This window comes from Lacerta agilis, chromosome 16 (assembly GCF_009819535.1).
Source record: "Lacerta agilis isolate rLacAgi1 chromosome 16, rLacAgi1.pri, whole genome shotgun sequence".
NCBI classification, from domain to species: domain Eukaryota; kingdom Metazoa; phylum Chordata; class Lepidosauria; order Squamata; family Lacertidae; genus Lacerta; species Lacerta agilis.
In genome coordinates this window covers 1,042,501-1,065,739 of record NC_046327.1, presented here as the reverse complement: position 1 = coordinate 1,065,739, position 23,239 = coordinate 1,042,501, and the positions used below count along the sequence as shown (strand labels likewise).

Below are 23,239 nucleotides of genomic sequence, written 5' to 3'. Positions count from 1 at the left end.
CTTCCTTCCTTCCTTCCTTCCTTCCTTCCTTCCTTTCTAACTGTTTAAACCAATTCATGACCCAAGAACCTGTACACTGACCACTAATAATGAAACATGTTTAATAGATTATTGCATTTTAGTGTTCTGTTGGAAGCCGCCCTGAGTGGCTGGGGAAACGCAGCCAGATGGGCGGGGTATAAATAATAAATTATTATTATTATTATTATTAACATATGTTGTAGAAATTTTTCCACATTTATAATGCTATTTTTGTGTTATACAAATGACATGAGAAAACGTGGTATACTTGTTCGTAAAAGAAACATTATTGTTTATAAAACCCAATAAAGGGAACAAAATAAAAAAGAACTTAGGGAAACATGATTCCTGGTGCAGCTGATGTCCTTATTAGGACACCAAGAGCCATGACGGTTCCCCTGTCACTAATGCTGCTGTAAGTTTGCGTGGAAAGGGGCAGGAGTGGCCAAGGAGATGAGATGGTCAGTTTGGAGTGCACCCAGAATCAGACCAGCGGCCAGCGAAGTAATAATAATAAAGGTAGCTCCACGTGGAGCGCATTGCAGTAGTCCAAGCGGGAGATAACCAGAGCATGCACCACTCTGGTGAGACAGTCCGCGGGCATGGAGGGTCTCATCCTGCGTACCAGATGGAGCTGGTAGACAGCCACCCTGGACGCAGAATTGACCTGCGCCTCCATGGACAGCTGTGAGTCCAGAATGACTCCCAGGCTGCGCACCTGGTCCTTTAGGGGCACAGTTACCCCATTCAGGACCAGGGAGTCCCCCACACCCGCCCTCCCCCTGTCCCCCAAAACAGTACTTCTGTCTTGTCAGGATTCAACCTCAATCTGTTAGCCGCCATCCATCCTCCAGCCGCCTCCAGGCGCTCACACAGGACCTTCACCGCCTTCACTGGTTCTGATTTGAAAGAGAGGTAGAGCTGGGTATCATCCGCATACTGATGAACACCCAGCCCAAACCCCCTGATGATCTACGTTACCTGCCCTGTGGCGTTAGGATGACGGAAAGGATAGAAGCCTTGATAATGAATAAATTAAAAGAGGAATTTAAAAAATAAGATTTGCAGCTTTAAGAAGGAAAGAGGGAGGAAAGATGCATTGCAATTTTAAAAAAAAGAGGTGGTCAAAATAATACGAACAATACTAATAGTAACAAGGGCCCACAGTCTGTCCATATTGCAAACACAGTGGCCACCAGTACATGAATCTTAGATTAAGTTTACGACTTGAGTTGAGGTCCCTGCAGACTAGAGGCAAGCAAGTGTTGTCCCCATCTTCAGAAACAGGGAAAAAGGAATCCCAGGTAACTACTGACCGGTGAGCTTGACATCAATACCAGGGAAGGGCCTAGAACAGATAATTCAACCATCGGTCTGTGAGTACTTAGAAAAGGACGCTGTGATTACCAAGACCCAACATGGGTTTCTCAAAATAAGTCCTGCCAGACCAATCTCATTTCTTTTTATGATGGAATTGCAAACTTGGTGGATCAGGGGAATGCTGTGGACTTAGTGTATCTTGATTTCAGTAAGGCTTTGGACAAATTCCCCCATGATATTCTCATGTGGAAGCTGGTCTAATGTGGGTTGAACAAGGTAACTGTTAGGTGGATTTGTAGCTGGTTGACTGACCAAACCCAAAGAGTTCTCATTAATGGTTCCTCGTCATCCTGGAGAAAAGTGGTTTTTCAAGAGGTGAGCATGCAAGCTGAAATCTGATTATTGGATCAAAAGACTTACTGACCAAGAGCAGCTTTAGACTTGCCACAACTTAGTTTCACTTTGTTAAATCACATCCAGTCCATAACCGATGTTCAGCTGTGGTTCGGGGCCTCCCTGGCCTCCCAGGTTTGATATGGAAATGTAAGGCAGAGCTGCAAATCACACAACAAAATTTTTCATACGGGTTTGATGGCATTATTTTGTTGCTTAGAATCAGCAACCCTTCATGGCCTGGGAATGTGATGATCTGGGAGTCAAGCTCATTTATGGGGGTCTCTGGGCGCTTGCAGTCACTTCTGCTTCATACCTGAGATCCCAGCCATGCTGCTGCTTTCCTTAGCATGCAATAGTGGTGACACAGAGGCTCCAGATTATCTAGGAAGGTCCCCCCCCCCTTGCTGTTAACTCAGTCCAGCATCTCTGTTAACCAATGGTAAAAGGACCCCTGACCATTAGGTCCGTGAAGGATAGGCGTGCCTGGCGTGCTCTGGTCCATGGGGTCACAAAGAGTCGGACACGACTGAACGACGGAACAACAACAAGACCATTAGGTCCAGTCGCGGACGACTCTGGGGTTGCAGCGCTCATCTCGCTTTACTGGCCGAGGGAGCCGGCGTACAGCTTCCGGGTCATGTGGCCAGCGTGACTAAGCCGCTTCTGGCGAAGCAGAGCATCGCACGGAAATGCCGTTTACCTTCCCGCCGGAGCGGTCCCTATTTATCTACTTGCACTTTGACGTGCTTTCGAACTGCTACGTGGGCAGGAGCTGGGACCGAGCAACGGGAGCTCACCCCGTTGCGGGGATTCAAACCGCTAACCTTCTGATCGGCAAGCCCTAGGCTCTGTGGTTTTAACTCACAGCGCCACCCACGTCCCTTACCTGTTAACCCAAAGGGATACACAGAAGAGGAAGGTCTAAAAAAATAGCTTGGATTTTTTGCATGTCTGGATGGAAGTGTTATTGACTGGAGACAACAAAGCTGAATTGCTCTTAAGTCTTCAATGGGGGTTGTTGCCTAAGGAGAACTAATGTGGCAAGTGAAGTAGTTTGAGGCAGCTGTGCAATTTGTTTTAAGACTGATGTGCAAAACCACTTAGCCCGGCCTTGGTTGCTCTTAACACATTTTAAACTCTGTTGTACCTGTGGACTAGCTGAGTAAAAAAGCAGCGGCAGAAAGACAATGGAAGCGTCTGTTGGAAAGGTACCTTGGAGACGGCGGCATTTCTCAAGTTTGCTCTCGTTCCCACCCTGCTTAATGCCAGGGTTCTGGTAACCAGCAAGTTTATTTCCCAGTGCTTAGCTCCTGGGAGGCAGAGCTTAGGCCAAGAACAAGTTGAATAACCTTCAGGAAAGCTGCGCTGTCCTTCTGTCGGCCGCTGTCTTTGAAAATTGCCTGCAGAGTTAGTGAGCAGGAACAGTTAAGATTTACAAACAATGATGAAGCTTGTCATGCATCTTTCACCATCCATCACCCGGGTGCCGTGGCTGGGCGGTGAAGTGTTCTTCATAAAAACCAGCTCAGTGTGAAATACACCTCGCTGCAATGTTTACTGCTCTGAAACTCGTCAGAAGCCCTTTATAGTAAATCCAGATTGCGAGGTGACATTACAGTATATCATTGCACAGCACGGCGGGGTTTACACTAGGAATGAGTGCAGTTCACACCAGATGAGATGTCGAAATTGAGTTATGTAGGAATTTGGCTGTTATATGAGGATAGCTTTTGTTTTCTCAAGACTAAAAAGTTAGCTTAATATATATTTAGGTAATATATAATGTGCTTTAGTTTCCATATGTACATAGATGCCGGAGAGCCCCTACACCGTTGTCCTTGCTCATATGTATCTGTAAGCAGGCATGTGCCTATGGCGTGGGGCGCATGTAGAGATCTTCTATGTATCTGTATATTTGCATGCATTTTCTTTGGTGCTACGCTATATGTTGTGTATTAGGTGCTTACTGGCTTTTCATTAGGTGTGCAATTATATATCATCTGAAAAGCTACCTGGGGAATCAGCTTCCTAAGATCAAAACTGCAGCTGGCCCCCCAGTGCATAACCTAACATAACTTCATGCCTGGTGAGTCTCTGCCGGTACAATCTCATCTATAAAGAAATGGTTTTTCCAGTGCAGCAAATCTTGGGATTCAGTCATTTTACTCCAAACACAAGTGCTGGGGTTTTTTTAAGCTCCATTGTTCCCACCCAAACAAAAGCTTTCAGTTGTGTTTGAGTGACTTGCCTTTTTTAATAGTCTCAGTTTCCTATTGAACAGGTGGTTAAAATCAAATTGGCAAGTCACATTCCATGATTTGCGCTCCCTCCCTCCCTCCATCTCCCCCTTCCACATAAAGTATAGAAGTCAGGAAAGCTAGATTTTGGACCCTGTCCCAAACTCACCCTCATTATTTATCTAAGTATGCCCTGCCACCATCAGCGAGGACGTGAGTTTATACGGAAGTAGACCTGGTTCACAGTTTCCAAATGTGGGAATGGCTTTGCATTGTGAATTCCTAGAGGGTTCTCTTCCCAGGCTGCTAAGGAGTGGTTTTTAAAACGAGCCTGAGAAAGAAGACCGAGGTGGGTGGCATTTCCTCCGGAGACCCTGCCTGTGGTGGGGGGTGAGCAGAGTTGCTGCCGGACTCTTGCGTTCCCAACTCAGGTTCCAGGGAGATAGCCAAAGAAGACAGGAGGCTGGGAGGTGGAAAAGAAGTTGGAGGGGGGCAGATGGAGCCGGGAGAGCCCTAGGGGAGAGACCCACAATTGCCCCCCCCCCTCATCCACACTTGGGAGCTTGTGGGCTCACTCTTCTTCTCCCTCCGGGTGCAGGGGGCCTCATTCTTGCCGCTGCCATTGCTGAGCTCCCTCCATGGTGTTTACTTCCATGGTGGTGAGAAGGACCAGCCTCCTCGCTGGCTCTTTCTGTGCCTGGTGGGACTGTGGCAGGTGGAAGCAAGGAGGGGGCTTGCTGCTCCCACCACCACCTGCCAGGCAAGTGCGTGAGCAGAGAGGGGTGGTGAAGTTGTAGAGGAACAGTAGGAAATTGGGGGGAGCAGGGTGTATCTGATAGACCTTCAGCCAGACCATAGCGCTCAGCAGATGCTTAACAATGCTGGGCCTCAAATGTGGGACTCTTGCTAGGCAATGACCCTGTGTAGCTACCATTCTCTTTCTCTAGCCTGCCGAACTGCCGCTGATAGATAAAGAGAGCTGTTCGCATGTAGGTACCAGCACAGGCGAGCCTGCCTAGGGAACCAAGTTGGGTGCAAAATGGCACTGAGCTTTTTTGGGTGACCACGCTCTGTCCAGGTCTTCCATCGCTAGCTTTTTTTTTGCATTCATTTGACACCTTTACATACATTCATCAGTGATTTCATCACAGGGTCCAATTTTTTTTTAAGAAGTCAATAAGACCAACAGACAAAGCAAACCACAGATAAAAGTGCACACAAGAATCGGAGAGTTTTAAATAGCGTGTTTTAAATCCCTGGGTTAATTTTAATGGCCATCCCCTAAAAAGTTGATGGCAGGAATACGTCCCTAGAGAGGGCGTTCCATAGCTGCGTAAAAGCCCTCTTGTGGGAACAAGTCTCCCTTCTGAACGGAGGTGGCATCTGGCGAAGGGCATCAGCCTGTTGGCGTAGACGTGTTGGCTTTCCCATGTGCAGACGCCAGGGGGGGGGGCAAGAAGGGCATCGACACCCAAGAGATGAAAGCTGAAAGTTGGCATAAATGAACGTTCCAAGCCAAAGAGTCATGGCCTTAGATTACTGCAATGCGTTATATGTCAGGCTGCCTCTGAAGGCGGTTCGGAAACTTCAGCTGGTGCAGAATTCAGCAGCCAGGTTGCTCACCGGAGCAAGACGGTCTGAGCATCTTACACTGATCCTGGTCCAACTGCACTGGATACCAGTTAGTTTCTGGGCCCAATTCAAAGTGCTGGTTTTGACCTATAAAGCCTTAAATGGCTCAGGACTGCAATACCTCAAGGACCGCCTCTTCCCATCTGAACCTACCCGGACCCTGAGATCATCTTCTGAGGCCCTCCTTTGTGTGCCTCCTCCTCGAGAGGTCCAGAGGGTGGCAACACAAGAACGGGGCCTTCTCTGCAGTGGCTCCCTGTCTGTGGAATGCTTTCCCCAGGGATGTTCGCCTAGCGCCTTCATTATAACACTTTTAGGCGCCAGACAAAAATGTCCCCTTTTAACCAGGCCTTTGGCTGACTCAATCAACATTCTGTACCCTTTAAAATGTGGCTCTTGTGGGGGGAGGTTATTGGATTACTGTTTTTATTTTTATTTTATATATTGTGACCTTTTTGTGAACCGCCCTGAGACCTCCCGTTATAGGGCAAAATAATAATAATAATAATAATAATAATAATAATAATAATAATAATAATAATAATAATAGGCAATAGGAGGTTCTGTATTACGCAGAGGGCTCCTGGGAGCAGATATTCTGGGATTGGACCTCCATAGGCGTTTTACACGCCATACGCATTTTACAGCCGCACTCCTGCGTCTACATGGCCTTGCCCCGAGTTTCCATTTCCTCGGCTCCCTAGCGTATGGCAGAGAGAAACACAGTCAAGGAAATGGCTTTTAAAATGCACATTTCACATCCCGGAGTCATTGCCTGTCTATGGATACTTGCTGTGTGGATATGTTTGGGTGTGGTTTTTTTTCCTGTATAGGACTATTCCAGAGACCTTCAGGCCAGTTGGCCCTGCATTTACCCCTCGTGGCAACCCTGGCGAGACTGGGGGTCCCAGTGTGGAAATCTCCATTTGAGGAAATGTCCTGAAAAGATGAGCCAGATGAACTTGCAATTCGGGGTTCTAAGCTCCTTTGAGAAGGGGGCTGCTTTGGGGCACTGGATGCCCCCCACACACAAAAAGAGGTTTTGCAAACAGAGGCAAACTGGATTTAGCTGGGAAAGGGAAGAGCGTCTGGTTTGGAGAGGAGATTGTGGCTTCCGCTCCTCCTGCCCATCAAGGAGAATATCACTTGATAATAAAGAGCCTTCAAGGGATAGAGCAAACGGGAAGGGGTTGTAAAATACCGCAGGAGGAAATTCCCCCAGGAAAGTGGTAAGCCGAGGAAGCTGGCCTCACAAATATAAGTAGAACCTCCTCCGTCTGGCAGGTTCTAGCGACCGACCACCGGCTTGCAGCATCCCGGAGTTGTCAATCACGCCGTAATGTTTCTAGAAGCGAAAAGTCAATGCGTTGTTGTTTAATTTGACATGACTCTTGAGCTGTGGAAAAGCGTAATCGCTGCAGGGGACAGTTAAGTAACTGTGCTCCATGTCAGCCTGTCTCGCTCCGACTGCCGCGCACTAAACGCTTTGCTGATGAGCGATAGATTTGGTTAAATACCAGGATAATTGCTGGCTACAGCACCCAGCACTCTTGTCATGCCTTGTAGTACATCACTTGTAGCTCCCTCTCCGCCTCAGGCTACCGGAGGCTTATTCACTAAAGAGGCCACTTACAATGTTCAATTACAATGTTCTCTTTCCCCCTTGTTGTTTTCCCCTGAAGAAGCCATTGTTGCCGAGCCAAATGAGCTCTAATAAATTATATTTCTTCTCCCCGTAGACCTGTTGAAGGAGATCAGGCATGCAAATGCCAAAGCTGCTATTTTCGAAAGCTTGTAAGTAATTTTTGTGTGCATGTCGGCTTCACGTCCCAGCGATATGCTCGTATTACTGAGACAAAGGCTTTCATTTTAGAGAGCTGCACATTGCAGCAGCAGCGGCCCTTCAGACTAACTTGCCTAGCTGGTATAAAGCCAAATGCTTAATTCTTCATGCTGTAAGAATGGATTCTATTCATTTTCTTCCTTTTTTTTCCTTTTCAGCAAGCCAGTGACATTTTTAGGAAAAGGTATATCCGTGCCATGGACGTGAATAGCCTCATATATTTATAATGACACAGTCATCTCAGCTTAGGCTGCAGAGTTAAACGCTAGAATTTCTTTTACAGTTCGTAATGGTCTCTTGGAGCTGAAGGGGCTCAGTTTATTTCTGTTGAAATAACTGCTCAGGTTAGCTGTGCTCTGATTTTACTAAATGTGATTTTGCATTTTGAAGTGGAGCTTAGGCCTCAACTCATGCGTAGGACTGGGCGATAATACCGCCCAAAACCGGCTTGAAGTCCCATCTCGTGATACTGCTTTCATAATTCTTGACCTGGCCACATATTGCGAATCGTGATGTGTATCTGTGCATGTGCGATGCAGAAATCACAATGTGGGGAAAACCGTGAATCCAGCCAGTGCTCTCTCTCGATTCCTGCAGCCCCTCTTGTCTGCCAGCTCAGGTCTCCGCTGCCTCACGCAAGGAGCAGCGAATCGCGAGAGCAGGTGCCGGGAAAAATCCTGATGCGGGATTGCCTCTACATAGTCCCACCCTTATTTCAGACATCATAATATATTGCAGTGCTTAGTTGGTGGGGGGACGCGGGTAGAGCTGTGGTCTAAACCACAGAGCCTAGGGCTTGCCGATCAGAAGGTCGGTGGTTCGAATCCCCGCCATGGGGTGAGCTCCCGTTGCTCGGTCCCTGCTCCTGCCAACATAGCAGTTTGAAAGCACATCAAAGTGCAAGTAGATAAATAGGTACCACTCCGGCGGGAAGGTAAACAGCGTTTCCGTGCGCCGCTCTGGTTCGCCAGAAGCGGCTTAGTCATGCTGGCCACATGACCCGGAAGCTGTACGCCGGCTCCCTCGGTCAATAAAGCGAGATGAGCGCCGCAACCCCAGAGTCGTCCGCGACTGGACTTAACGGTCAGGGGTACCTTTATATTTACTTTTAGTTGGTGGACATAATACAGTGTTGAAAACCAGGTATTGCCCAGCCCTACTGATGTCTGCTGATGTTTGCAGTAAATATGGTATACCCTCTCAGACACAACCTACATAAAGTGCCTTGTTTTCATTCATGCCAATTGCTCTCAAAGAGTGAAAGCCGACCTTTCTTTCTTCAGAGCCAGATGAGCAGGTGCCCTGTGTGAGTATCGCACTGCCAGCTAGATTGGCCACTAGGAGGCTAACAGGGTTCGAAACTCCCATTGTTCCAGGCACATTTTGCAACAGGGGATTTCTTCTTCTTCTTTTAACTTTATTGCAAAACGATTTACATATAACAACACAGATAAACAAAGACAATACCTCAATGACAAATAAACATTAACTAACAACACACACACTTTTGACTTCTTTACCATTACGCATTTCCTGTTATATCTGTTACATATCTGGAAAATTTTCTACATTTATAGTTTTCCTTAATATTCAAGATTCAATCTAGACCTGCCAGGAGATTTGCATTTTCACAATATTGTTTTAGATTTTCTTTAAATGTTATCCATTCTTTACACACTTTCTGGTGCCTTAAACTTGCAACAGCGGATTTCATTAGTGCAAGCAGTTTCTGAGCTCTGGGCGCAATTCTGCACCTAAGATTTGAGATTGAAACTGCAAAGTGGAAGGAAAGGAGGACCTTTTTTCTGCCTCCCCACTTCCAGCTACTCTCTGAAGACCCGAGAAGAGACCCTCTTCAGAATATATGGGGGGTGGGTAGGGGAAGGACCAGACCACGTGAAAAATGAACATGATACTTTAGCTGCAGTTCATTCATTTTCAGCTTTATATTCTTGCTATTAAAAACGTGCCTAGACACTCCATTGCTGCGCTCATAACCTCGGTTTAAGGTGCCTTTGAGCTCCTAGCTTTCATATCTCTGTTTCTAACACTGGAGGCTAAGATTCATTCTCTCCCAGCAGCGTTTTGCTCCAGAGACATTACTGGCAATAACAGGACCTGTTCCAGCAGATTCTTTCCTGGGCCAATGGGAATACATGCAATTGTTGGCAAGGAGGTCTGTTCTTAACCTGAAACTGTTCTTAACCTGAGGTACCACTTTCACTAATGGGGCCTCCCACTGCCGCCATGCAATTTCTGTTCTCATCCTGAAAAGTTCTTAACCCAAGGTACTATTTCTGGGTTAGCAGAGTCTGTAACCTGAAGCGTCTGTAACCTGAGTTACCACTGTAATAGTTTTCGGAAGATCTGTCATCCAGGGCGGAAAGAATTTAATTTTTCTTAGCTAATTTTTGTTTGTTCCATCACTTACTTTCCAGCTAACTACAGATATTGGCATGTACTTGGGAAGGATGATATGAGCTCTGATAGGGCAGGTGGAACGGAGCCATCCATTCATCCGCCTCTCTTGTGCGCTAAATGCCAAGAATGGAATCCAGTTTGAAAGTACACAGTGAATCAGTCAAGTGGCAGGCATTTGAGATAATCCCAATGGTTTTTTAACATTGTTGGTGAGAAGGGGAGATCAGCAGCAGCCAGAGATTCTGTTGTGAAATAATAGGCGTATTCAAGGCAGAACTAGGTGTTCAGATAAGAACGGCGCTACGAACGAAAATGGCAGCTCAGTATACAGTGATTTTTGTAAAGTGTAGGGAAACAATGAGCCTTGTCTCATTGTTGGTTTGCCCATTGTCACCAGGGTATGGATATGTTTCAGCACGCAATAGAGACGGGGGAGGAAACTTAATATTGGCTGCCTTTTTTGGACAGAACCAATGTCTTTAAACTGTCCTACCCATCATGGCAGAGGTGTCTGGGCAGGGTGTGGTGTGTGAAAATTTTGTTCTTCCTTTTGCTTTTCACACTATATAGAAAAGATTTGTTGTTGTTGTTCAGTCATTCAGTCGTGTCTGACTCTTCGTGACCCCATGGACCAGAGCACGCCAGGCACCCCTATCCTCCACTGCCTCCCACAGTTTGGTCAGACTCACGTTGGTAGCTTCGAGAACCGTGTCCAACTATCTCGTCCTCTGTCGTCCCCTTCTCCTTGTGCCCTCCATCTTTCCCAACATCAGGGTCTTTTCTAGGGAGTCTTCTCTTCTCATGAGGTGGCCAAAGTACTGGAGCCTCAACTTCAGGATCTGTCCTTCTGGTGAGCACTCAGGGCTGATTTCTTTAAGAATGGATAGGTTTGATCTTCTTGCAGTCCATGGGACTCTCAAGAGTCTCCTCCAGCACCATAATTCAAAAGCATCAATTCTTCGGCGATCAGGCTTCTTTATGGTCCAGCTCTCACTTCCGTACATTACTACTGGGAAAACCATAGCTTTAACTATACGGACCTTTGTCGACAAGGTGATGTCTTTGCTTTTTATGTCCCTGCAAATATGCATTTAGAGTGTTCCAAAGTACTGTGACCTGTTGAAATAAAAAAGAAAAAATACCTATGCATTTTCTACCATATGGCAGGCTGTGTGTGTGTGTGTGTGTGTGTGTGTGTGTAAAATTTATCCCACTATTCAGAATGCTGTAATCAGATGGTTATTCAGAACATTTTGGGTCTGTGATCCATCAACGTGTTAAATAACTATTTCGCTGGGATCACCGTGATGTGGGGTATAGTCAGCAGAGGAATATATCTGGAAAATCCTGGATTTTGATATAATTTATCTCAAGCGGCTCCCCACTTTGTGGGTTCTCTGAACTTCTGCCCTGCATTCCTGAAGCCCACTGGTGCCCTGTTACGGCAGGCCCTTCTCCCTTGCCTCTGCCCCTAATTAAAAAACCTGTATCCTACAAAGATACGGAAAAATAATACAAGAAAACCTAACTTTAAAAAGAAAACAATATTTATTTGTGCTAAACCACAGTATTGACATGGTTACCTGTTAAATTATCAAATGTTGGTTGTTATTATTAGTGCACTATTGTCCTTGAACATACAATAATATTCCTTGGGTTGGCATTAGAGTGCATGTAATGAGCGCTCGCACCTTCATTTGTGGCCGCCCTTTGTGGGACCTTTGCGGTTTCAGTTGGCAGTTTGGGGCCTTGGGCGGAATCCTTTAGTCTTTCTTCCCTAAATGGTAATGTAATTTTGAGTTACGAATGTGGCAAACCCGGAAGTGTATACTTCTGGGTTTTGCCGCATGCACAGAAGTGCTTTATTGTGCCGTGCGCAGAAGCAGCGCCTCCAGATACCGACTTTTTGGGGTAAGTACGGACCCCCGGGATGAATTAAGTTTGTATCCAGAGGGTCCACTGTACCTTCCATTTCCCATCCCGGCCTGACCTTTTCCCATCAAAACAGACAGAATAGATTTACACACTCCTTTTATTGAGAAATCAAGCGGATCTGCTTCTATTAATCGACAAGCCCTTCCTCAAATAGGTAACGCTCCAGGGAGAATGTGATGGACTTCCTGTGGCTTTTACATATTTGCACTTCCAAACTGGACCTACTCTGGCTTCCATCTGCTCCTTAAGTATCTGCATTCAGACAACCAACCTTAATCTTGTCCTCACCTCAAAGCTTTTCATTTGGAAAAAGCCTTTGCCACATTTTATAGACCATCTTTTGGGCATGTCGGTGCTCTGTTTTGATCCCAGTGCCGGCCTATACTTGTCTACTTGGGAGTAAGCCCCATTGATGGCAGTGGCGGCACTTACTCCTAGATAAGTGGCAGTAGGATTGCAGCCTTAATGTAGAAACGAGCCTTCGGATCCCGATTCCAAGCGAGTCTGCAGAAGAATGGATGTGTGTTCTATTTCCTTCCCTGAATAAGAAGGTGAAAGAGCTTTAATAAATGGTCTGTAACACTTGAGAGCTTAAATCTTTAAAAAATTGCTTCTTATTAAGAGTCTAATGGTTTTTAAATGTAAACACAAAGAACATTCGCCTTCCAAGCATGACTATCCTCGTGGTTTCTCACATCACTAGAAGCATATTACGCTTTCCAGGCCATTGACTTACAGAAGATCACTCAAGTCGAGGCAGTTCTTTGTGTGGCATCTCAGTTCATTGATGACTCTTATTTTGGAGGTTACGTGTTTTTCCTTTTGTTTTGTTTTTGCATTTTGGCCAAAATGTAACCAATATCATACAAGGAAGGAAGGAAGGGAAAAATACGTAAGTTCCAAACTGAATACTAATTATTAGCCGCTAAGTTGCATGTGCCCAGGTAAACGTGCAAATATTTATTTTGTAGTAAGACTGAGACAACAGTACTAGGCTTGGCACATTCCTGGGAGATCAGTATTCATAACTCAGTCCACCAGCTGTGGACTAAAACCAGGGGGATTGGCAGAGCAGTACCCGATTTCCTTATTTTTCCATGAATCGAGAAAATAATGACCACTTTGAGTTGGGAGAAATAAGAAGAAGAAGAGAAGGAGGAGTTTGGATTTGATATCCCGCTTTATCCCTACCCGAAGGAGTCTCAAAGCGGCTAACATTCTCCTTTCCCTTCCTCTGTGAGGTGAGTGGGGCTGAGAGACTTCAAAGAAGTGTGACTAGCCCAGTGTTTTTCAACCACTGTTCCGTGGCACACTAGTGTGCCGCGAGATGTTGCCTGGTGTGCCGTGGGAAAAATTGAAAAATCACTTTATATATAGTCAATATAGGCACAGAGTTAAATTTTTTAACATTTTCTAATGGTGGTGTGCCTCGTGATTTTTTTCATGAAACAAGTGTGCCTTGGCCCAAAAAAGGTTGAAAAACACTGGACTAGCCCAAGGTCACCCAGCAGCTGCATGTGGAGGAGCGGAGACACGAACCCGGTTCCCCAGATTACGAGGCCACCGCTCTTAACCACTACACCACACTGACTCTCCAATGAGATGGAACCAAACTATGTGTTGTGGCAGGGCTGCCTTTTGGGTGGTTTTCAGGCAGAGCCCTGCTCCATGCCTCAGCTGCTCGTGCTTCCAATTCCTAAATCCCTTACTGCTTCCATCAGTTTTGCAGATACCACAAAGGTGAGGAACAAAGGGCATCTCTGAACAAGCTGTGCCCTATCATAAGGCGACCAGAAACAAAGGAGGGCAGGTGGAAGGGGCAATTTGGGGAGATGCAGTTTGTCATACAGAGAAGAGTAAAGGTCCATCTGCTGGAATTAGGGTTGCCATCCACCCCTAGAAATACGGGATTATCTTTGTGTGTGTGTGTGTGTGTGTGTGTGTGTGTGTGTGTGTTCGTCCGTCCCCCTTGTCTTTTTTGAACTTCAACCGGGACAACTTTCCCCCCATATTCGAGCTCATCCTTGGGGCGTATATGTAAAAGAGCTCCCATAATCCCTTGCCATCGGCCATGTTGGCTGGGAATGATGAAAGTTGGGGTCTAGCAAGGTCTGGAGGGCCATGTCTGCATCCCTCCTTTAGGGTTTCTGAATGGTGTAAAATCTGAAGAGTCGGTTCAGTGGCGACTGATGAGGCCAGAGGTTGGTGGCCTGGAAACCACAGGTCTTGCCATTGGCAGGAGTAATAATGGATTGACCATGCTGGCGCATTTGTACCATCCCAGTCTTGCCCCTCCCAACAGAGGCATGGGCAACAGGAGATCAGGTGAGCACCTTAAAAAGATGGCACCTGTCTCTTCCACCGGCTGCTTTTGGGTTCAGCAAATAAATTTGAGATTTCTCTCCATAGTTGTCTAAATTGAAGAAAGGGAGGGGTCTCTCAATTGAGGCCCCTCCAGGGCTCAAAGCATGGTGGGGGGGGGGACTTATTTTCTCATCGGAGGCAGAACAGAAACGTTGAGTTCAAATCAGAAGGAAACTGTGTGTGGATGGGAGTCGCCAACCGAGGCAAGGAGATTCTCTCCCTCTGGGACAGAATATGAAGAATCTCTCATTTGGAACAGTTTCCACTTGACCGTTGCCACTGAAACCGGCGGACATCGCAAGGGCTTGCTCTGAGAATGAAAACAGCTTTCTACGCTTAGAAAATATTTTATCTACAATGGGAATTTTGCCTGTTTTTTTTATCGTTGCCGGGTGGAGTTTGAACGGGTTGCAGTGCCTGGAAATGGAATTTGGGCGCCATTCCTTACAAGTTCATCCCTGATTCTGCCAGGTTGACCACATCTTTTTAAGCAACTTGGTGCAATGTGGCCGCTGTCAATCAATGGAGTCGGCGGGAGGTGAATTGTTCTGCATTGCCTTTTTAAACATTCAGTGTGGAATAAGTCCTGGTGGTTAATGCATTAAGGGCTCAGACAGCCTCTCCTGTGATTTAGCTTTTTCCAAAGGACTCTCGGTGCACTTGTCTTCCGATGCATTTTGCTAATTACACCATAGATTTCCCCATTGATGAATAAGTGCTGAATTAACACAGGAGCTTTAATGTTTCGCTTTCCCTATTATTGTTGTACAAGGAGCCGTGCGGCAGATGCCGGCAGTTAGTTACACAAACATTAGTCTTAACGATTGGCCATTTGGATTTGGTGACAAACGGCAGCCTGGTGGAAATCTGAGCCTCAAACCAATCAGGAAGTTAATGAGGAGAGAAATTACCACGGCAGCTTCCCCTTAATTACATCCACGCCAGGCGGGAAGGGAGTGCCTGGTTGGATCTTGACTCATCAAAGGTGAGCAAGGTCAGAGACCCCTTTGCTTTGCTTTTTGTATCTAGTGGAGGTGGAAATGTTGCCAGTATTTCTCGCACTGTATTAGTTTTCAAATTCTTTCAATATTTCATATCAATCTGTTTTTATTTTTCATTTTTCCAGAGACTGGACACTTGTGGTTTCGCTCCTGCTTGCTTTTCCTTTTCCTTGCCCTCTGCTTGACGGCAGATCTACACCAGTTTTGGTCTGCTTCATATGTCATCACAGCAGCAAGATTCCTGTTTGATAATAGAAATAATTTTATTATTGATACCCCGCCAACCTGCCTGGGTTTCCCCAGCCACTCAGAGCGGCTTCCAGCACATATAAAAACCATAATAAAATGTCAAACATTAAAACCTTCCCAGCACAGGGCTGCCTTCTGGTGTCTTCTAAAAGATGTTTAGTTCCTCATCTCCTTGACACCTGGCAGGAGGGCGTTCTACACTGCCCCAGCCCAGAACGTTTTCCTGCCTGAAGCAGAGCCCAAATGGCACCCACTCCCCAGGGCAAACACTTGAAAAAGTCCTGCTGCAGCATTCGTACACTTAATTCCTGCTTCCCTTCCTTTCCCTGACCACTGCACGCCCCTTCTCATGGTGCCGCCTGAAGCGCATTGCTCCACATGGCAGGGCCGGCCCCGGACTCCTCTGTTTCTTTGCCCTGCACCCTTTCCATGTCAGGATGGGCAGCCCTGACACACGTCAATGTCTCCACACATTTCCTTGGTCATTCCAACTATGACGGGAGTGGCAGAAATCTGCAAATGGGTAGTGGTAGTGACACTATTATTAGTGGTGCTCAACACATCATGGGGAGGGTCGTGCTGTTTATTAGCGTGTATCCCATCTTTTAATCCTGGTGCTGAGAGGAAAGACCCCTTTCTAATTTCTCTGCACTTTCTGAAGATTCGGGAGAGAAGTGGATCTTCCTCTCTTGCTTTGTGCTGAAGTTTAGAGAAGGCAAAAAGGATAGTAGACTTCTGACGTGGCGCAAAGCGGGAAACCAGCGAGGCCGGTCCATGGGGACAATGGAGCACTGCTCCACTAACTTCATCCTGTCCTCAACCAGCCCCCACCAGCATCCCTTCTTACAACCAGTTTGGGGTGGTGGTGGTTCTGCCTGTCATCGGTTCTGGCTCCATCTACTGTTTGTCTCCCTGTCTTCTGCCCTAACTACTTCTTCTTCTTCTTCTTCGTCTGCATCTTCATCTTCTTCTGCGATCACTCATGGCCAAGTAAGGTTGTCTTCCATAAACCCAGTTTTAACAGGGAGTCTGTACTTGACTGGGGAGGCCAGTTCTGGATCCACACGTCCTTCCACAGTGGGGACATTGGTTTCCGGGCTGGAGTTGATCCTGGTGTGGATTTGCCAAGCGTGCCTTCCTCTTAGCACGTTTCTCCCTCTCGTCCTGAGTTTGAGTGTCTTCAAAGCCCATGACACCTCTGGTAAAGGCTGTTCTCCAACTGGAGCGCACACAGGCCAGTGTTTCCCAATTGTTGGTGAAAAAAAAATAAAAAAATTAAAAAAATTCCTTCCAGTAGCACCTTAGAGACCAACTAAGTTTGTTCTTGGTATGAGCTTTGGTGTGTATCCAGGGCCGTCTTAAGCCTATCTGGCGCCGTGGTGCAGGGATCTCTCCGGCGCCCCCCACGCCCCCCATCCTTTGGCAAACAGCGCCCAGTACCGCCTCCCTAACTCCCTCCCTCCCTCCAACCAGCCTGAGCCTCCGGGGGTGGGGGAGCACCCCAAATATACCTGCTCCTCTCCAGCACCCCCGACGCACCTGGAAGCGCGCAGGGCTGCTGGGACTGGGAGTCACCCCCCCCAAAAGGCGCGAGAAACCCCTTCTAAGCACCCAAGAATAAAAGCAGTGTTTTTCAGGGGCCGGGAAGGGGCCGGAGGATCCACCATCTGGGCAGCTGCAGGACAAACACTGCCCGTTTAATTGCACGGGGTTGGGCTGGATGACACAGGGGGTCACTTCCAACTCTCCAGTTCTGCCACAAACTCGGGAAAAACAGGCGTGGTGTGTGTGTGCGTGCAGGAGGGGATCTTGCGTCTAAAACAAACCAGTCCCCTCTTTTTGGATGGGGCTGGGTGGGATTCCAAAATAAAAAGCAAAAGTGCTCCAGCGGCAGGCTGGAGAAGTGCCCAGAGGAGCGGCTGCTGCCGGGGATCGCACCCGCTCGGGACTCCTTGGGCTCCTTCCCACCACCCCGCGCCCTACTCCAGTCCTGCACAGCGGCAGGCTGGAGAAGCGCTCAGAGGAGCGGCGGCTGCTGGAGAACGTCGTTCCTAGCCCGGGACCCCTCGGGCTCCTTTCCGGCTGCCCCGCGCCCTACTCCAGTCCTGCGCAGCAGCAGGCTGGAGAAGCGCCCCGACGACTAATTGCGGCGCTGAGAGGAGGGGCGGCCGCCGGGATCACGCCTGCCTCCCAGGCAGGGCGCGCACAGCAACCGAAGAGGGGTGGACAGAGGGAGGGAGGGCTGATCACTGCGCGCCCGGCTCGCCGCCACTGATCGCCTCCTCCTGCCTTCTCCCTGGTGACGTGCGAGCGGGGGATGAGGGGCATGGCGCTGGAGCGGTGCGGGGCTCTGCGCACCCTTCCAGTGCTCCCAGGATGGGAGGCGAGGGCGTTCAGCTTGCTGCCCACCCGGGAGCGGCATGGGCGGCAGCGGCTGCGCTGCCGGCGCGCGAGTGCCCGGCCGCCAGGCCGCCCATGGGGGCGGGGGCGGGTTGTGGAGGGGGCCGGCCAGTATGCCGGCGGGCTGGCGACGGCGCCCCTGGGGGGCCCGGCGCTCTGGCGCACCGCGCCACTAACCCCTATGAATGAGACGGCCCTGTGTGTATCTGAAGAAGTGTGCATGCACACGAAAGCTCATACCAAGAACAAACTTAGTTGGTCTCTAAGGTGCTACTGGAAGGATTTTTATTTTATTTTTTATTTTGTTTTGACTATGGCAGACCAACACGGCTACCTGCCTGTAACTCCAATTGTTGGTGTTTATACTAAGACGCTTGTGCATGAATTTGTTTATGTGTGTTGATCAGTGCACCCTGAACAACACACAGTCTTCGCAGTAAGGCTCTGTTCCGATGGCATGGTAGATTCTTATCTGCTGCAGCCTTCATCCGCCTTCACAGCCATTGCAACATACCGCTTGTTATCACCCGCTGCCTGTTCTGCTGTTGAGGACTTCTTGGGTCATTCTTTGTCCTTCCCTTTGACCTTCCCGCCTTGGGTGACCCAGCCCCTAATGGGCTATAACCATCACCGGCCTGCAGTTTCTCTGTGCAAGACAGTGGAGTCAAGGGGCAGGAGTAGAGTTTCCGCTTCTTGTGCCCGGCTAGCCTTCTCTGAGCTTGCTGCAACTCACTGGAAACTCAGGGAAGGAGGGATTGCCCTTAGCAATTGCAACTGAGAACTTAACAGGCAGTGTTAGAAACTCAGATATCTAAGATAGGTGCCAAATGGCACCTTAAAGCTAACGCTGTGGTTCTCTGATCTCAACTACTTTGTTTGACTGTAGTTTGCTCCCACAACAATTCACTTGTCCCAGGATGCAAGGAGGAGGAACACACACAGTGGAAATGGAAACATTATTGATGATGGACTAAGGCAGAGGTTTTTTTAACTGCGGTCGCCAACCCGGCGCCCAGAAATCTTCACACGGTCACAATTGGACCTGCGCCAGTAGCAAAACGCGCCTGGCACCTGGGGGATTTCTAACACTTCTTATGGTTTGGTGGCAGGAACCAGGTGGCCAAGCTAACATGTGGAACAGGTTTTGATGGAAAAGGAAGTAGAAGTTGCTGCAGTTTGCTTCTTTGTGCACCTGTGGTCATGAACGGAAATCGGCCAAGCAAATACAATCCATATCTGTTCATTATCATTGCTGTTTTAAGTTGCCAAACTGTATGTAAGTAATGAGTGGTGGTGTTTTGTGTGTGTGTTTTACATTGTTTTGATGTTTGCATTAAAACAAATATAAATGACATAAGTTATGTACATAGTTACATAACTTGCCTTAAAACAACTTGCACTATAGCAGACAGCAAGACGGAAAATATAAATTTAGCAGGAGCCAAAGTGCAGCAGGATGAAATCAGCTTTGATTGGGAGCAATACAGGTTGGAGCAAAAATAAATAAATTCCTTCTTATCTCTTGCTGTCAGTTGATGCCGCTGTCTCAACACTGCTAGCCCTCTTACAATGTACCTTTTTTAAAAAAAAGTTTTATCAAGTTTTACAATTTTATATTCAACATAATCAACATATACAAGAAAAAAGTATGATTAATTCCCAAGCTCCCCCCGCCCCCTGACTTCCGTCAACTTCCTCTTCTAGTTCTTTAAATATTTGCTATTTCTCCTTATTTTATTTTCCTTTACTTTTAAGACCTTTTAACTAAATATCCTCCGCATTTTTATACTCTATTCAAATTACATATTATGCTTTATTATTTTTCAAATTATTGTTCCTTAGATCTTACATTTGTTTTCTTAATTTTGTTTACTCAAACCCTGCTAGTGAGTCCATTTCTTTGCAATGTTTCTGTAGGTATAACATAAACGGTTCCCAATCTTTTTTAAGGTCTCTGTTGCCCTTGTCTCTAAGTCTTCCCAGAAGTTTCTCCATTTCAGCGTATTCCATACGTTTTGCCTGCTCCTGTCTGAACCAGCCCAGTTGCGTTCCGCCCCCCACCTTCAGAGTATCCCTGGTTAGCAGCCGGGGGTGGGGCGGGGGCTTACCTGTGGTGGCACCCCAATTCTGAAATACCTTGAGATATTTGCCCTAGAGCCTCGTCTGCTCAAGTACCGGTACATTTATTTCTTGCTTTTCGACAAGCGCAGGAGTAGTCAGTGTGTTTGTGCTGCACATGTTTTGGACTGCGGTTGCATCAACTCCTGACTTGGCCTTGTCTGCCCCCTCCACCCAAAAACCCTATTTAAAAACAAAATGGAACAAGCATTTCCATTATTCCAGGAGTTTTGATGCCTGTTGATGTTTTCCATAGGGCAGTTGGTGTCAGTTGGCGGAGAGGAGGAGAGCAGCTGGATCAGGCCCTGCCGCTGACTCGGCCTCCCTGCTTCCCTCGCCTTCTTCTTTCTCCACAGGGCTGTTGGCCTCAGTTAGCACCTGCCGGAAAACTTTTAATTGTGTTTGGATACCGATTTTATTATTGTCCCTGAAGTTTACAGCTCTGAGGTGAAGTTGGTTTTATTATCCATCTGCCGCTTACGAGAAGTTGTTCAAGTGTTTCTGCCTTCTTCTCTTGGGTAGCTTATGTCAATGTTACTTTATGTTGGGTAGCTTATATCAATGTTTTATTTTGCTAAAACCAGCAGGGTAGGAATAAATCAGAATAAATAAATAAACATAATTGAACATTTTTTCCGCATTCCGTTTATACAACTGGGAAGAACCTCTTTAATTGAATCACACTTTATATACAGTCGTACCTCGTGTTGCATTCGCTGCGTGTTGCAAATGGCACTGGTTACAAACGCACCGAACCCGGAAGCAACGGAACGGATTACTTCCGGCTTCAGCGGGTCGTGCATGCACGTGTGCAGTGACGTCATGTGCATGTGCAGATGCACCGAATCGCGACCCGAGCGTGCGCAGAAGCGGCGCTGCAGGTTGTGGTCTGCTCAGGATGTTCACATCTAGAGGTACCACTGTACACTCAAATACATCTTGTTCTTAGAAGTTGAATTGAGGTTGGATTGGTTTTTTTTAAATGCTTTGCATAATAATAATAATAATAATAATAATAATAATAATAATAATAATTTATTTATACCCCGCCCATCTGGCCAGTTCTCCCCATGCCTTCTTATACACAACCTACTCATTGTCCCCATGCCTTCTTAAGGAGAGGTCTGGGCTGTTGTTGTTGTTGTTGATGATTAAATTTGTATCCACAGGTCTCAGTTGCTAAGTGAGAGTCAACTTGTTTATTTTCTGATGGAAATTTTGTGATTATAATTATATAATAGGAACAGGGCAAGCAGAAACCTTTGTTCAGCCTTTGGATGCCGTGCTGGGAAAACCTTCATGCAACTGTTAAAGTCATAGGAGCGCTGCTGGCAGCAGAAAAGTGGCCACCCTTTACCGGGGCAGACTCTGGTATTTCAACGATGCAAAAATGTGGTGCCCCCGCCTCTCACCCTCCATTGCGCTCATGTCGTGCCATTGTTGTGACGCCCTGTAGTGCCCTCCAGGCTCAGTGCCCAGTGCAGTGGAACCGGTCACACAGTTCTTCTGCCTCAGCCCTTATCCTATTCATCGTTGTCTGTGGATAAGTGGGATAAGGCGGGGTGAAGTGACCGAGGTGGCGGACTGGGAAACCGCGCATGCATGGCAGGATGGCGGTTGATTCCGCACCGTAATTTCACAGGGATGATTAAGGAGGGAGGGAGGCGGGCTTCTTCTAGCCACGTTTTCATTTATTCCGTAGAATGATTCTCCTTTTTAACAACAACAACAACAGAGCAGGTTACAAAAAATGTGTTTTTTTGTATAGCACTGAAATTTTTAGGGGTTTTCCCCAATTAAAAATGGTACCTCATCCATGTGGGAATGTTCAGGGAGGCAGGAGAGGATATATTGTTGAATGATATCCTTCCCAACTTGTGTTAACAAGTTCTACAATTTAGCAGAGTAACATTCCCCTTTTTAAACTCACACAGCGGATAACGTTTTTGCCAGGCTTGTTTAAACCTCTAAAATAAGTTTTCTGGTAATTCCCCTTTTATTCCCTCCTAAAAAGATAGACACAACACAGTCTTGTACAAAAGTATAAAATAGTTTACTCACAGTTTCATTCAGTTCACAAAAGGATCCCTGAAGGCAGACTTAAGTTACAAAATATATACACCTGGAATCTATCCCATAAAGAGATAGTTCCTTTGTCCTCTCATGGCTGGGAACCCGCCTAGGAAAGGAAGGCGGCTCATCTCTCCGTCCCTTTGGGTGTATTAGTGTAGACTGTCACTGATCTAGATCACTTAACTATGTGTTCCCTTTTTTCTCCCTCCCCGCTCCCCTTTATTCGTTGCCTCCTCAGTTTTTTCACCACCCAGTAGTCAAGATTCTGGCTTGGTTTCCCTTTCCAGCAGCTCTCCCATCAGCAACGAAAGCACCAAAGCTGTGTTGGAGTGCGAGTCGACCTCCGATTCCGGGACCTTCACTGTTCATTCTGTCATGGAAGACGGTGAATGAGCAGCCCTGAAGAACCTCCTCCCTGGATGTCTTGGGAAAGTACCTTCCTGTTTAGATGCGTTTGGTTTGCGGTGATTGATGCCGATGTAACCGTTGAGAAAACGTTGAGTTTATTCCCTTTGTATTGTTCCACACAATGCGATTTGCAACCTCTGAGTTTAAAGACGCAAGTCTTTCCCATTAATTGGGGGGGACCCTGGGAGTTCCTTGGGGTTCATCCTAGTCTAAAAAGATCATACTTTGCAGATAAAATGTGATCAAAGTTAAGTGAATGGCTAAGCTTACTCATATAAGCAAGATTTCTACTGCGCACAGGAGTTAGTTATTTAGCAAAAACAAGACAGAATTGTAAAAAGGGCTTTTGGTAGGATGAAGATTTTAAGAAATTGGCATAAAGGTTGATAATTCTCTTATCACAAAATAATTCTTTCAACTTTTATTTTTTAATGACAGTAAAGCAGAACGTGCGAGTGAGATTAATGTTCTAGGATTTGCAAACCCCCTTCATAAGTGTTGCTTTTTATCTATTAGTAGCTTGCAAAATTGGGGGGGGGGGGTTAAGAAAGAACGATACTTTCAACAAAAATCTGGTGAGTTTAACTTCATGGTTGGGTGTTTTATGGAAGATGCTAGATTTTGGCTAGACATTTATTCTGCTAACAGCATAAAATTAACATAAATTTATTACTTTCTAGGTTAACCTGTTTGCTACAATCTTTGCTTAAAGCATTTAAAAGTTACTACAGATTTTCAGTATTTGTTAAAAAATTGCTTAGCGTGTACTCTTGGGTTACAGAAGCCAAGCTGAAATGAAACTAGTCTTTAAAAAATTCATT

General features: G+C 46.7%; 1 protein-coding gene across 1 annotated transcript in view; it reads left to right on the top strand.

The window, feature by feature from the left end:
- Positions 1–22,438, top strand: part of DMRT1 (doublesex and mab-3 related transcription factor 1) — a 59,739-nt gene extending 37,301 nt beyond the window's left edge. The window contains exon 5 of the mRNA XM_033173758.1: positions 22,249–22,438. Coding sequence (XP_033029649.1) covers positions 22,249–22,403 — 155 coding nt within the window. The 3' untranslated portion in view covers positions 22,404–22,438. The remainder of the gene's footprint in view (positions 1–22,248) is intronic.
- Positions 22,439–23,239: the final 801 nt, after the last annotated feature.